This window comes from Haemaphysalis longicornis, unplaced genomic scaffold (assembly GCF_048455015.1).
Source record: "Haemaphysalis longicornis isolate Haplotype H1 unplaced genomic scaffold, Haemaphysalis longicornis Haplotype H1 scaffold_7, whole genome shotgun sequence".
In the NCBI taxonomy this organism is placed as follows: Eukaryota; Metazoa; Arthropoda; class Arachnida; order Ixodida; family Ixodidae; genus Haemaphysalis; species Haemaphysalis longicornis.
Genome location: NW_027526422.1, coordinates 164,923,465 through 164,937,573, shown reverse-complemented (window position 1 = coordinate 164,937,573; position 14,109 = coordinate 164,923,465). Strand labels below are relative to the sequence as shown.

General features: G+C 46.1%; 1 protein-coding gene across 2 annotated transcripts in view; it reads right to left on the bottom strand.

Moving 5' to 3' along the window:
* Window positions 1-7,033, bottom strand: part of LOC144147187 (cyclohexanol dehydrogenase-like) — a 55,547-nt gene extending 48,514 nt beyond the window's left edge. Inside the window, exon 1 of one of the 2 annotated variants that reach the window (XM_077679258.1) lies at window positions 6,824-7,033. In XM_077679258.1, coding sequence (XP_077535384.1) covers window positions 6,824-6,860 — 37 coding nt within the window. In that variant the 5' untranslated portion in view covers window positions 6,861-7,033. The remainder of the gene's footprint in view (window positions 1-6,823) is intronic. The other variant, XM_077679257.1, reaches the window with a different exon arrangement.
* Between the last annotated feature and the right edge of the window lie 7,076 nt (window positions 7,034-14,109).

Genomic DNA, 14,109 nt, shown 5'->3' with positions numbered 1-14,109 from the left:
GATGTGCCCCGAAAGCCATATGTTGTTGTATAGGTGTAGGAGTGTTTCAAGACTGTCCGGGTGTAGGTGTTGTATCATGGTGTATGTAATCTTATCTGCGCTGGGAGCTGAAGGTTTACACGTGCTCAGTGCAGCCCTCAACTCATAGAGTGTAAATTCAGAATTGTAACCAGATTTTGACCTGTTATTGTCATGTAGGGACTTCTTTTCACAAGTATTTTTATGTTTCAGGAAAGTGTTTGTGTAGTGTGCGGAGCTGGAAACGTGTTGGAAGTGTTGTGCAAGAGTGTTAGCCTGGTCTTCGAGTATGTCCCCTGTTGTACTCACCAGGGGCAGGCTATGTGTATGTTGTCCTTTAAGTTTGCGTATTCTTGTCCATACCTTACGTGCATCTGTGTATGAGTTAATGGATGTAAGGAAGGTGCGCCAACTCTCTCGTTTTGCCTCACGGCGCACACGTTTTCCAAACGCCTTGGCCCGTTTGAACAAAATGAGGTTACCCGACGTGGGGTACCGACGCAGGATACCCCACGCCTTGTTCTCGGCCTCTCGCGCCCGCCTACAGTCCTCATTCCACCACGGCCTCCGCTGGTTGCGCGGGGCTCCAGAGGCGTGGGGAATGGACTTTTCGGCGGCGTCGAGGATGTGCGCCGTGAGGAGTTGAGTAGCTTCTTCAAAGTGTAGGTGTCCTATGGATGAGTGGTGTAGTTTGGATGTCTGTGTAAATGTATTCCAGTTAGCTCGTGCTTCATTGAACCTATTATGGGAAGATGGACTGCTTGGGCCTTTACCTATGTATGTGAGTGAGGTGGGGAAGTGGTCACTGCCATATGGGTCAGTTCCCACTCCCCACTCGACAAGAGGAAAGAGAACTGCGGAGCCAATAGCCAAGTCAAGACATGAGTATGTGTTGTGACCTATGTTATGGTATGTAGGCTGTTTATTGTTGAAAAGGCATGCACCAAAAGATGTAAGGAATTATTCTATCAGGCGACCTCGGGCATCCGTTCTGGAAGACCCCCAAAGAGAGTTGTGAGCATTAAGGTCGCCTGTAAGGATGTATGGTTCGGGCAGCTGGTCAACCAGCGCCTCGAAGTCGAAGCTCGTAAGTGAAACATCAGGAGGAATGTATGTGGAGCATACCGTTATCAACCTATTAAACATTATTAAGCGTATTGCTACAGCCTCAAGGATAGTGTTCAAGGTGACAGGGTGGCATGCTAAGGATTTCCGGACGATTATGGCCACACCGCCAGAAGAGTGTGTGCAGCCATCCCTGTCTTTCCTGTATACCCGGTAACCATTCAAGAAATTTGTGTGTTTAGAATTCAAATGTGTTTCCTGAACACACATTACACTTGGCTGATTGGTATGCAGAATCTCATACACGTCGTCAAGATTACTCAGAAGGCCTCTGCAGTTCCATTGAACAATATTTTCTCTTCCCATTATTTAGTGTGAGAGCTACTGGAGTGTGTATGTTTATGTGTCGTCTTTCGGGGCTGTGACTCTTGGATTGGACTTTTTGGGCGGCCTATCTGAAGGCTTGGACGTCGGAGGCCGCTCCTTGCGCTGCGTTGCAGGCAAGAACGGCACGACGTCCATCTCGTCGTCCGATGTCCTGGGTGTGCCCGTCGAACCGGGCCCCCCGGACTTGGCCCCCCTTCGGGGGCCCTTCGTTTGAGCCGCCACCGCCGGTGGTGTCGGAGGCACCAGAAGTGGCACGGGCGGTGCGGTGGCTGTGGGAGCCGGTGCGGGGCTCGTGGTGTCCATGGCACACTCCAACGCACTGGACGATGGGGAGGCACAGACGGGAGCGGCACCGGTCCCGACGGAAGAGGTTGCCACCACAACCGCTGCTGCCTCAGCAAGCGGCGTGGTGGCGGGTTGGGCGGCCAGAGGCAACCCAGGGGGGGGGGGGGGGGGCGGGCACGGGACCAAGTTCGACTCGCGGTACTGGGTCCCCGCCGAAACCAGGCGCCGCTCCGCCCCCCGGCGAGCCGCGTCGGCGTACCTCCCCAGGGGGAAAGAGGCGAACCTCTTCCGCGCCTCTGGGAAGGTGATGTTTTCTGTCACTTTTAGATGGATTATTTTCTTTTCCACTTGGAATTTCTCGCACTTCCTGGAGTAGGCCGCATAAGGGCCCCTGCAGTTTGCACATGTGAGGTTGTCAGAATTGCAATTGTCAGTGGGGTGGTCCTGCGCTGCACATTTCGCACAGGTTGTTTTGCCGCGGCAAGAGGTTGTGCTGTGCCCGAACCGCTGGCACTTAAAGCAGCGGCGCGGGTTCGGTATGTACGGTCGAATAGAGCATCGGATGTAGCCTGCAATTATATATTGCGGAAGTGTCGAACGGTCGAAGGTCAGGATAATGTGTTTGGTTGGAATTATCTTATCGTCCCTGCGCATCGTGATGCGCCGCACAGCTGTGACGCCCTGGTCCTTTAAACCTTCAAGAAGGTCGGAATCTGTTTCTGTAAGCAGATCCGACTCTGAAATCACACCCTGGGAGCTGTTCAGGCTCCGGTGGGGCGTGATCTTGATGTCCAGATCATGGATGCGAGTTTGGGCAAGAAGTGTGCGGGATTGTTTTTCATTGTTGAGTTCGACAAGGATTTCTCCTGTCCTGAGCTTTTTGGCTTCATACTTTTCACCTAATGTGGTTTGCAGAAATTTCGAGACAAGGAATACTGACAGTGAAGCGACGGGTCTCGTTGGGTCAGCTGACTCGATCACAAGAAAACGAGAATAGTTATTCGTGTTTGTTGAAAGGACAGTTGTTGACAAAGGTGGGAATGAAACTTCGGTGCGGCCCCTTTTCGGGGGCCGATCACGTCTGGGGGGGGGGGGGGGTTTAGAAAATGCCATATATCATAGTATAGAAGCAGGGAGACGGGGGTACTTTCTTCCACAACCTTACCCTGATAGCTGAGGAGGTCCCGGAGCTCCCTGCCTGGTAAACAGACAGGGAGCCCATCCGCCGGAGCTTGACCTGGGCTCCGACGGCCACCGTTAGAGGTTTCTACCTTTCACCTTAAAAACACATCACCACGGTTGGATCCAGCTTATGTTTGGGGGCTCGGGGTCCGCGGTATCGCCAGTACCGTCACCAAGATTGCTCAAGGTGCCCCGTGCGGGGTAATTTTGCAGATCACTCGAGCGCATGGCAAAAGCCACTGATGCGCGCTCTGGAGGCCCGGCGCCTGTTGTCGAGACCGGCGCGGCGCGCATGCGCGTCCTGTTTCACTCGCCGACACGCCGAGTTTCGCGCTTCCTGCAGCGGTGCTGCAATGGCCACTCAAGCACCGCTTAGCGACGCCTTTGTAGCATTCCTTTCTTCCCGAAGGCACATTTTGGGCCCTATTCTAGACTGCACAAATTGCCGGCAATTCTGTCAATTTGCCGGAAGTCTTTTCTGACTGGCTTTCAGTTTTGGTCACGTGCGTCCGGTTTACAAAGCGGTTGTGTGTGCTGTCGTCATTTTGACGTTTCATGACGTTCACGGGCACTGTTCTAAAGTTTGCCTTATTTCTCTTTACTGAAAGCGCATAATTCTTGGCCGGCAATGAAAAACTAGACGAAAATGCAACGGACATTAGTAAGCCTGTCTTTGCTATTCAACAACAATACTGCTTGTAATACACACCCTCTCTGTGATTGGCTGAGAAGGCGTGACGTTTTTTAAACAGTTGGCGCGAAGGTTACGTCACACATAGGCAACTTCAGCCTGCGTAAAAGTGACGTAATGTTACGTAACAGCTTGAAAATGGCGGCTGTTTTTGTCGCAAAATACAAGCAAAATAGGGCAAAAACTTTCCCCGGCTTTCGGCACCGCGAAATGTCCGGCAATTTGCAGCAGGCGCAGTTTCGCATGACGCGCGGTTTGAAGCATGTTGTCTATAAAGAAATAATAGTTTCGACTGTTACCAAGTCAGCAATCACGGAGGATACAAATCCCGTGCCGTAGTTTGCTTTTATGTTTGGCAATAAAATAAAAATTATTTGTTTGGCGCAACCGCAACATAAGAGGGCAGTACGAGTTTCTCCACGACAAAGAGAACCCAACGCATGGCATTTGTCCATACACCTCCAAATAACAAAGAAAAGTGACTCTTTTGTTTATTACAGTGCTGATTGAAGTCAAGCTTGACGAATCAATGAATCGGCGACATCGACGCGCTCCGCGGCTATCAGGGGTGCGCTTTGCTACTCTTATATGTCACACAACCGATGGTCGCCGCCGTCTTTTTCTGTGATCACGCCATAAATTTGTAACATAGCAGCAGACGATAGCGTGGCAGCGTGGGAAGGTGATAACGTAACAAAGCTTGCATTGAAGCTGAGAGCCCAACTATGTTACTAAAAGCGATTGAAAGAAATAAATAGATACCGTAAAAAAATTGTCTAATGTTCTTTAGTTCGACATCCGTCTTTCGCTCACTTTTGGATCAAGGTTACTCGATCGCCTTGCGGTGTTGACGCCAATTTTGACCTGCAGAAATGTGTTTTTCTTGTCAGCGTCAGCTACTGTCTTAATTTTTATAGTACATGCCAAGTGTTTTTATGTCTTTCTTGCGCAATATTTGATACCTTGATTGCGATCTTTATGAGTGAATCGTCAAATTACACTGCATGTCGTCATAGCTATAGGTGCAGCACGTCACTGATTGCTTACGTCGTGCTTGCGCAAAAAAACACGGGGAAGTTGCCGGCAATCTGTGCAGTCGAGGGCCCTTGGGGCCCAACGTAACGATTGCGAGGGCTTTGGCGCAAGTGCTCCTTGCGTCCTGATAAACACTTGCGCGGAATGTTTTCTTTGTTTCTTTTGCGCTTTATCGTGTATAGACGATGAGACTAGTGGCTTGCGAACGGCGTCCCTGAATGAAGCGCGTACGCAGCACAGTCTCGCGGTACCGCGCTACCGACGACTAAATGCCAGTTGTATGAATATCGAACCTTTATTCACCTTGTTTATTTTGGAATTTGTCCACTAAACATATATTTCAGCTCGCTCTCCGCTGCCCATGAAGCAGGCGATTTGCAAGTTTGATAAAAGAAAGTATTTCGGTGTTTTTGCTGGCTACTTCATTACTTAAAGATGATAGAAATGCGTACCCATATAAATTGTCTGTTCGTTCTGCGCGTCGGCATTATTCAAAACGACACCTCGGGTTCCCATCGAGGAACTCCATAACATTATTCACTACATTTCGCCATGATATTATTCGCCACTTAGTGCCTTCCGAATGCTTTTGTCACTAATGAATGGGTGTTGAAAAACTGAAAAACAATCAGCTCCTGTTTTGTTGTTAAACTTGTCCTTCCGCTCCGCTGCGCATCTGCAAGGTGGCCCTTTCCTGATGGCGGCAAAAAGCGAAAAGGCTCAAGTGTATTCGGTATTTCGGTGCATGTTACACATCACCAGAGAAGCAAATTTAATTCGGAGCTTTCAACTACGGCGTGCCTAATAGCCTGTGTATACTATAGCATCCGCGCGTTAAAACCTCATAATCAATCAATGCATGCCGACCGTAAAGAATTGCTCCGGCCTTGGAGCAATTTATCCCCATAGGCATGAATTTCTCGCTTAACAGACCTCTTGGCCTATTAGTAAGCCGGCAAATGTCCCTTTGAAAACCGGCTTTTCAAAAGTAGCGAATAAATTTACGGCATTCAATGGGAACCCGAGGTACCATTTTTACGAATGCGACGGGCAGAGCAAATAGACAATGTATATGGGTACGCATTTCTATCATTTTTAAGTGATGAAGTTGGCAGCAAAAACATCGAAATAATTTGTTTGATTAAACTTACAAATCTCCAACTTTATGGGCAGCGGAGAGCGAGCTGAAATATATGTTCAGTGGAAAATAACAAAATAAACAACGTGAATAAATGTTCGCTATTCATACAGCTGGCATTTAGTCGTCGGTAGAGCGGTACAAGTGAGACTACAGTGAACTAGTTCACTCTAGTGAGACTGTGCTTCGTACGTGCTTCTTTCGGGGACGCCGTTCGCAAGCCGCTAGTCTCATCGTATATACGCGATAAAGCACAAAACAAACAAAGAAAACATTACGCTCAAGTGTTTATCATGACGCGAGGAGCACTTGCGCCAAAGCCTTCGCAATCGTCACGTTAGGCCCCAAATGTGCCATCGCGAAGAAAGGAATGCTACAAAGGCGTCGCTATGAGGTGACTGAGTAACCATTGCAGCACCACTGCAGTTAGCGAGAAAATTGGCGTGCGTGCGAGTAAAACTGGACGCGCACGCGCGCCGCGCCGGTCTCGACAACAGGGGCTGGGCCTCCAGAGCGCGCATCGGTGGCTTTTGCCACGCGCTCGCGTGGTCTGCAAAATTAGGTCCCCGACTGTACATGTTGAAGGGATGGTAATGACCAGGGAAACATACGATGGCGTCTAGGAATAGGTTCATAAACTAAGTGCGCACTGCGCTGAATTTCATTAAACTGAAAGGCGTTTGCATTGGCTTCAAAGGAGGTTCACTGTGTGATATATAAAAAAAACGTTCGTGCAACCGAATAGTTCGTTTAAAAGACGTTGGTCCAAGTGGTATTTTACTACATTACTTGATTGTATTCTACGAATGCACTACAGCTGAGATAAATCCTATCCTTCGCTCCTTTATCATTTTTTCGATCAGCCTTTTAAACAGGCGGCACACAAATTATACTACAAGTTCTAAAAGGCCAAAACATAGGGTGAAGGGAAATCTATAGCTTCGCCTCCTGGAATATTTTACGTTTCATTCTGGTATTATTCGGCCTAAATTTAGGCCACACGTTTAAAACTGATCACCTACCTGTGATCAAGGCCACTTTCATCTTCATGCCAGCCATTTTTGGTGACTCGCTTGATTACGGAATGCCGATGCGCTTAAACAGCCGCTTCAATCCCCGTGAAAAGCTGCGTTTTGTTAGCGCAGGTGCACTCTCGCCGGCTTCTAGTCGGATGCAGTGGCGTGGGGAAGTCCTAGCGCCACAGGTGTTTGCGTCCGCAAACGAAGCTGCGGTATACAGCGGGACTCCTGCGGTACTTGCCAAGCTTTCTTATCGTGTTTTATGTGCAGTAGAGTGGGGCGACGCTACAAAGGTCTGCGTGCCTCTGTTTCACATCCTGCTTCGCCCTCTCGTACGCTAGTACGAACCGTGATAAGAAGTTTTTATGTGCGTACTTTTATATAGCGTTTTTGGTATTGTCGCACGGGCAGTGGTTGAATTTAAAGCAAACAGAAACGATGTAATACATATTCTTAAAACATTCTTTTTGTCTTCCACGTACCATTTGCGCACTTTTCGAGCAGCCATAGACAAATCTACTTTATAGCAGCTTAGGTTAGTTCTGTAACAGAACATGTTACACAGAATAGAAATTCGTTATTTCCTTTTTTTGCATTGTACAGTGATTTGTACTGTGCTGAACAGAGTGAATATCGTCTACATATTTAAGAGAGATTGCACAATCATTCCTGTTCATATTTTTACTGCCTTCATTAGGAGCTCTTAATAAACGATGTAGTTTGCCCACGGCGTGCACTCGCTTTTATTATCATTTGGCAAAATAACTTATCAGAAATCTTTGTGGTTTTGCGCAATCCTTCGTTCAAATGGCCTTCCCGCACTGTTAATTGTGACGGCTTCAATCTTAATTAAACGTGGTAGAACTACTCCATTAACGTTAATATCAAACGCAAAGCAAGCCTCTAGGAACTGCCTTGGAATTGACAATATTGCGATGCTATGTGCCTTGAAGCTCGGCGGGAAAACGAATCCTGCACTGCAGTTGCACGTAAAAATAGTTTCTCAAGTTCTTTCTTCTTTAGTTCGTTCTGCCTCTCCTGTTAGAATTTTTTCGTGGTTGAAAAAACGCATTAAAGGAACTACATGTATACACTTGTAGTAGCAACAACTGGGGACAAGCGGCGCGGCTATCACGGCGGGTGTAAAGCGCACCGTAGAAAACGCAAACCGAGTCAGTTTTCTCTAAAATCATATTCGCCCATTAAGAACTGCCGGGTACAAACCTTTAAATCGCTTAGTAGGCACTAATAAGCTTTACATATTTAGGCAAAGACCGCTTCCTATCTCGATGAGCCCACAATGTAATCAAAAAAATTCCCCGCAATTCCCCGGGGGGAAGAATGTGAAAGTGCGAATGCACGAGTTGAATTTGCGCGGTTCGGTAATGTTCGCGAAAGAGAGATCACACACACACACACACAACTACAAAGAAAGAAAGATGCATTTATTCACAGACACCTATTTGTGTTGTTGTTGTACTTGATTGCTAGAGCGGATCTCAGCTTTGAAATTTTGTGTCAGTACTCCTTTAAGCAGGTGCATTAGCCCTTCTCACGCCCGATTCTTGGCCAATCCCCCACGTGGGTATGTGCCATGTCAGCGGCCAGGCAGCGCGCGCCCCTCTCCCCCCGTTGCCAAGGAAGACGAGGAGATTCCTGGCCAATCCCCCACGTGGGTATGTGCTATGTCAGCGGCCAGGCTGCGCGCGCCCATCTCCACGTGCGCGGACATCGCCGGTGGACGCCGGTTCAGGGCCGCTTAAGAAGTGCATTGCACTTAAAATTTTCGAAAGAATCCTTTCATAATTTTTCATCAACCCTTATACTAATACTCCGAACGAATAATTCAAATTGTGGGAGATATGTTGAAGCGGAAGTCAAATAAGAATATATGAATTGACCGCAAGCTTATAACTGCTGCGGTGTTCGTCACTGGCAAATCCACCTGGCTAGGTGTATCAATAGGACTATTTTCAGCCGCGAAGTTAGGTTACCGCGATGTCTACTCAGATGACATATCAAGCAACGTAAAACTGGACCAATGTACGTGAAGTTTCGGATAACCGGTTAAAAGAGTTGAACAGCAAAGCAGGACGTTAGGGCTAACGAGACGCCCTCAGATAACCAATGGGGACATCAGGCCGTGAGAGACCCCCGCTTGAAGCTAACAAATTGTCAGCCTCCACATACTGATGAAAAAAAATAGTAGAAACGTTGTAGGCCAGGCGCAGCCAAGGGCTATATTTGTGAGATGTACTGGCTGCACAAACTAATAAAAACATTTATGACGCATTCACGCAACTTGGATCTAGGGACGCCGCTATTTTTTTTTCTAACTGAACAAAAAAATAGGGTATTGATACCAAAGCATGAAATGGTCGAGATCTGTGTGTAAAGCCTGTCAATGTCTTGTCCTAAACGAAGTAAACTCACCCAGGGCACTGGCGAAAAAAAAATTCTGCGCCAGCGTGAACTGTTAGTTCCGCAGATTCGACTGCCCTATCCCAAGACTCTCTGTTGTACGATGGGGGTGGATAGTTGGGGCGTGGAGCAGCTGAGGTGACTCATCATCATCATGGTCGTCGTCGCCGCCGTCGTCACCATCATCATCAGCATCACACCACCATAAACTGTTAAGGTTGGCAGTTTATATGCAGCTTCTTGATTAGTTTTTGTTCCTAAAATGTTTGTTTTTGGCTGACGATTCCGAGGGCCATGAAAAACATAGGCATTTGATTCTGATACTTCATTTTAATCTTCTTTTTATTTATGTTTCCAATAATATTTGGTCAAATGTGTAGGCATGGCAACCAATAGCGAAAATCACCATGTTTTTTCATCGCTTTGCTGCACGTCATTTTTTTCTGAATTATTGCTTCCAATGATTTACATCTGCAATACATTGACAATTTCAATAGCCTAAATGGCTTCTTTCGCAATTTCGTTCAGAATTGTCTCGAGTCTGGGTTTTCAGGTAACATGGCTTACGCGTTAACATTTATGTGCGTGAAAATATTTCTTAGTGCTGCCAAGTTTTGCTAACCAATGCGGAAAAGCGAAAAAACAATAGAAACTCACGAGCGTACCCTTTTGTAAAATTCGGTCATGTTAGCAACTAAGATGATCACAACTGCGTGAAACATATCCGCATACTTGCCGTAACCACCACCCCTACCACAAAGAAAAGAAATACTACTGCGCCGCGTGCGCGAAAGTGCGGGAGCAACTATAATTCAAACTAATTTGAATCCTGATTATTTTTAGAAATATATAGAAATAGCTGAATATTTTTACAGTTGGTCACTAAATGTTCTTACTAGTTGGAAGCACGAGTGTAGATTGCCAGCACTCTTTCCTAAAGTGGAGCAGATAAATATTACCGCGTGCCCAACGAAGAAGTCGTAATCGGTACCTTGTGAAATGTCGAAAAAATGGGTTAACAGTTGGGCTTAGTAACTTCAGGAATCAATAACCCAGCTCAATCTACAATGAGTATAACGACGCCTGGCATCCTGTTCGGCTAGGCGTACATCACAAACTCCAAAGCTTAGACGTTAGGCTTAACGTCATGACTGGATGCTAAATAGCGACAGCTGGTACCTATTGAAGAAGCAGTCCGACGAGATTTGACGCATCTACGGCCTAAATGTCCCCGGAATTCTGTATTGACCAGTGCTTTTAAAACATTTTCGCCCTAGAAATACACTGTTACGAAATGCGAACAGCATAACACGCTAAAAAACACCCTTTTCTACATGGTAGAGCGCAGATCACTGTCTCGCTATTACCAAGTAACATTTATCCGGCCGACAACAAAGAACTACGCGAGCCAAGAGGCAAGCTCTCCGAACTGAATCCGGAATAAGGGCTGACATTAGGTTGATAGACGCTGCTCTATACACTAACCGATCAGCCAAAGCTATCAGCGTAGTTAACAACGAGGGAATGTCGTTAAACTGTGCCTCCGTGCCCACAAAGAACATCGACACTGCCGAGGAAGCAGCCATGGTTCTTTCAGCTACCACGGGCAAAGAACGTGTTACTGTCATATCGAACTACAAAACTATAAACAAAACTTTGAAAATGGACGCATCTGTACAACAGCTGCTGATATCTCATCCTTACAACGGTAATTGGTGGCCATTCACATAAGCTGGCATTTGCTATGTTCGTTCATCCCTGGTAGGGAACCGAGCAGCTAGTGACGCTGCCTGGGCTCATACAATCCCTGCATATCTGTGTGGCATCGCAGCCACAGTTCCATAAGCACAACACGCAAAAGCATCACAAGCAGATGATTTCACACCCCAGGCCATTATCGCATAGAACAAAGAATATATCCAATTCGAAATCGGTTATATCGCGAAGACATGGCTATGTACCGACAGCTTTAGACAAGCACATTGACGCAGGGTTCAACTGGGGAATTCATTATTGATATTGAGGTAGCGTCGACTGGTTGTTGGGTCAGCCCTTTTTCACCCTGGCCCTTTACTGCCCAGCCCACACAAACTTGTGGGTCAAAAAATTTGCTTACTTAAGTGGCAACGGTTTCAGTTTCGGTTTCACAGCCCGGTGTATTCGCTGCAAACGCTTCCGAGACTTTATTGGTTTCGGTAGTTTACTCGTTGCGCCCCCGGGGGGTGAGAAATCGCTCACTAAAAACGGCGCCCCTCCCGGCGCGATCGCGCTAGTCGCCTCCAAGGTGAAAACTGATATTTGTTCTTGCTATTCTCGTATTTTCCGAATAACAAGCGTAAGACACGACTTTCAAGACTTGGTAAAACACGATCGGCTAAAAACTTCACCCGTTCCCTTCATGTGCGTTCCGCCATCACGCTCGAAAAAAAGCACCCACACGTGTGTGTGGACTGGGCTTTCGTTGTCACGAAAATTTTGTTGGGCGGTACAGGGTGGCGGGCTCGTGCACTACAGCGCTGGCGATAAATTATTTTTTATTATTTTTTATTTCCCTTGGTGTCTCATTTATTTGAGGTTTTGTGCTAGCTCGTTGGTTATGTTTTATTGCACCCTAACCTTTGACTAGTTCCGTAATTACTTGTGATAATATTATTTTAATAATTAATTATATTAAATAAACTTCACTATATTTATTTTCACAAAATCCTATCTATATTATAAGAACTCATGAAAAGAATATAAAACCTATAAATAATGTGTAAAAATGCAAGGTTTGTGTGCCTGATGCCGTTTTTAAGGTAATCTTACTACCCGCAGATCATACAAATAGAAGCCCACCCCACACATATGTGTGGGTTTATTTTCTGTGTGAAATACTCTGAACTTTCCATTTTCAGTTGTCGAAACATCATTAGGAAGGGGTAAATACGTAAAATGTAATTACTTGTGGCCATTTTTTTTAAGTCATAATGTAGATACCCGACAAAGTCGAATTAATGCGCTTTTCTAGCCAGAACGAACCACTTTCAGTTTACCAACTCAGTAGCACCCAGTTGAAGTCCGTCTCATCTTTTCGCTATTTAGGAGAAATTATAACTTCAACTCTCTCATGGAAAGCACACATCGAATACATAACCAGCAATACCAAACGCACATTGGGCTACCTTCGGCGAATCTTCCGCAAAGCCCCCGTATCAATAAAGCTGTTATTCTACCAAACTCTACCAAAGACCAAAATTTGGATAGGCCGCCTAAATGTGGGATCTCAATCAAACTTCTTTGCAATACACCCTTTAACGTGTTCAGAATAACGCTGCCTGTTTCATCCTTTCAAACTACAACATAACTCCTAGCGCAACACAAGTGAAGGTAACTCTGCAACTGTCGCTGTTATCATTACGAAGAAAAGTTTTCCGTCTATGCTTATTCAATAACATTTATCACCACCAGTGTTTAGCCACTAAATTAATTGCAAGGCCATCTTCTCGCCTGTTATTTCTTGCCGCAAACCACGACCGAATGGAACCACCTTCCCGGTGATATGGCATCAATAGCCGATAAAGATATTTTCGCCCATCGTTGTTCGACTTTTTCGGGTGTAGTGATTGCATGTGAATTTCCTTCTGCTCTTGGTGTTGTTCTTGTTTGTTGCTTATTTTTATTTATCCTAAATAACTGCTGTTGAACGCATGTTTTCTTCATTTCTTGTGTAGTACTGGAAACTTTGCGTTGTTTGCATTGTAGCCGGCGAATGCTTTCCGCTTGCTGTTTACAATGCAATTATTTCTACAGATCCTCCTAGAAGAATCCCTAGCGCAATTTGTTAGGTATTTTTGTTGTATGTACTACCAGCATAAGTATTCTGTTTGCTTCTTGCCACTTTGTTACTTTTTACTTGTATTTTTTTTCCAAAGCCCTCACCCCTGTTAAATTTTTTCGCGATTAAATGTACGTGAAATAAATAAATAAATTAGGCAAGTAGTGCCATAAAAAATAAACGTAATCATTGCGATTAGTCAGTAATCCATAAACACGCTAACATTCCCCATGTTAAATTCGTATTTTTTAGGTGCAGAGCGCGTTAGGGGCTCGCCTTGTCGTCGTAGCTCATTCGCTGTCACGATCCACGACGAGAAACAACTGCCGGAATCAGGCGGTGCAGCGAGATGACGTACCCATGTGGAGCCCGTGACAGAAGCTTCGAAAAACAAGCAGTTTATATAGTCATGACCATTCGAAACTCCTAAACCGCTTGCACTTCGTCTACATCCCCCCTTGTTTAGCGTAAAAAGGACTGCAGGTATATTTCAATCAAAATCTAAGTATAAATCCGGCAGCCCCCGCCCCCCCCCCCCCTTTTCTCTTCCCTTCTGTCCATTTAGTGGAGGACGCCTGTTGGGTTGGTTCTTACGGTAGTAAGAAACAAAGCGGCAGCCAAAAAGAACGCGTTCAAAATTGCGCACTGAGGCGCCAGTCCGCTCCCGCTTTTTCAAGCCGCGGGTGGGCGAGCACTGTGAAGGTGGGAAATTTGAATTGTGTTGGACAGACCTCCGTTCGATTCATTAGGAGAGCAACAATACGGGGAGGCGAAAAACATGATCGGTGGTAGCAGTGAGGGAATAACGGCACCCCAGCCCATTTTCACGAATCATTGCTCGGCACTTCCGAAAGTCTCAATGTTCAGTGGAAGGGCTTTAAAATTTTTCTGCAAAGTCCACTTTTTTCGCTTGCAAAGCAACCCACCAAGCATTTCTAACTACATGAACGCGGACATTGCCCGTTAAGTAGATATAGTTTGCCTCACGTGTACCTGAAGTTTCATTTGCGCTACAAACGGGGACATGTAGTCTAATGCCAGCGATTTGAGG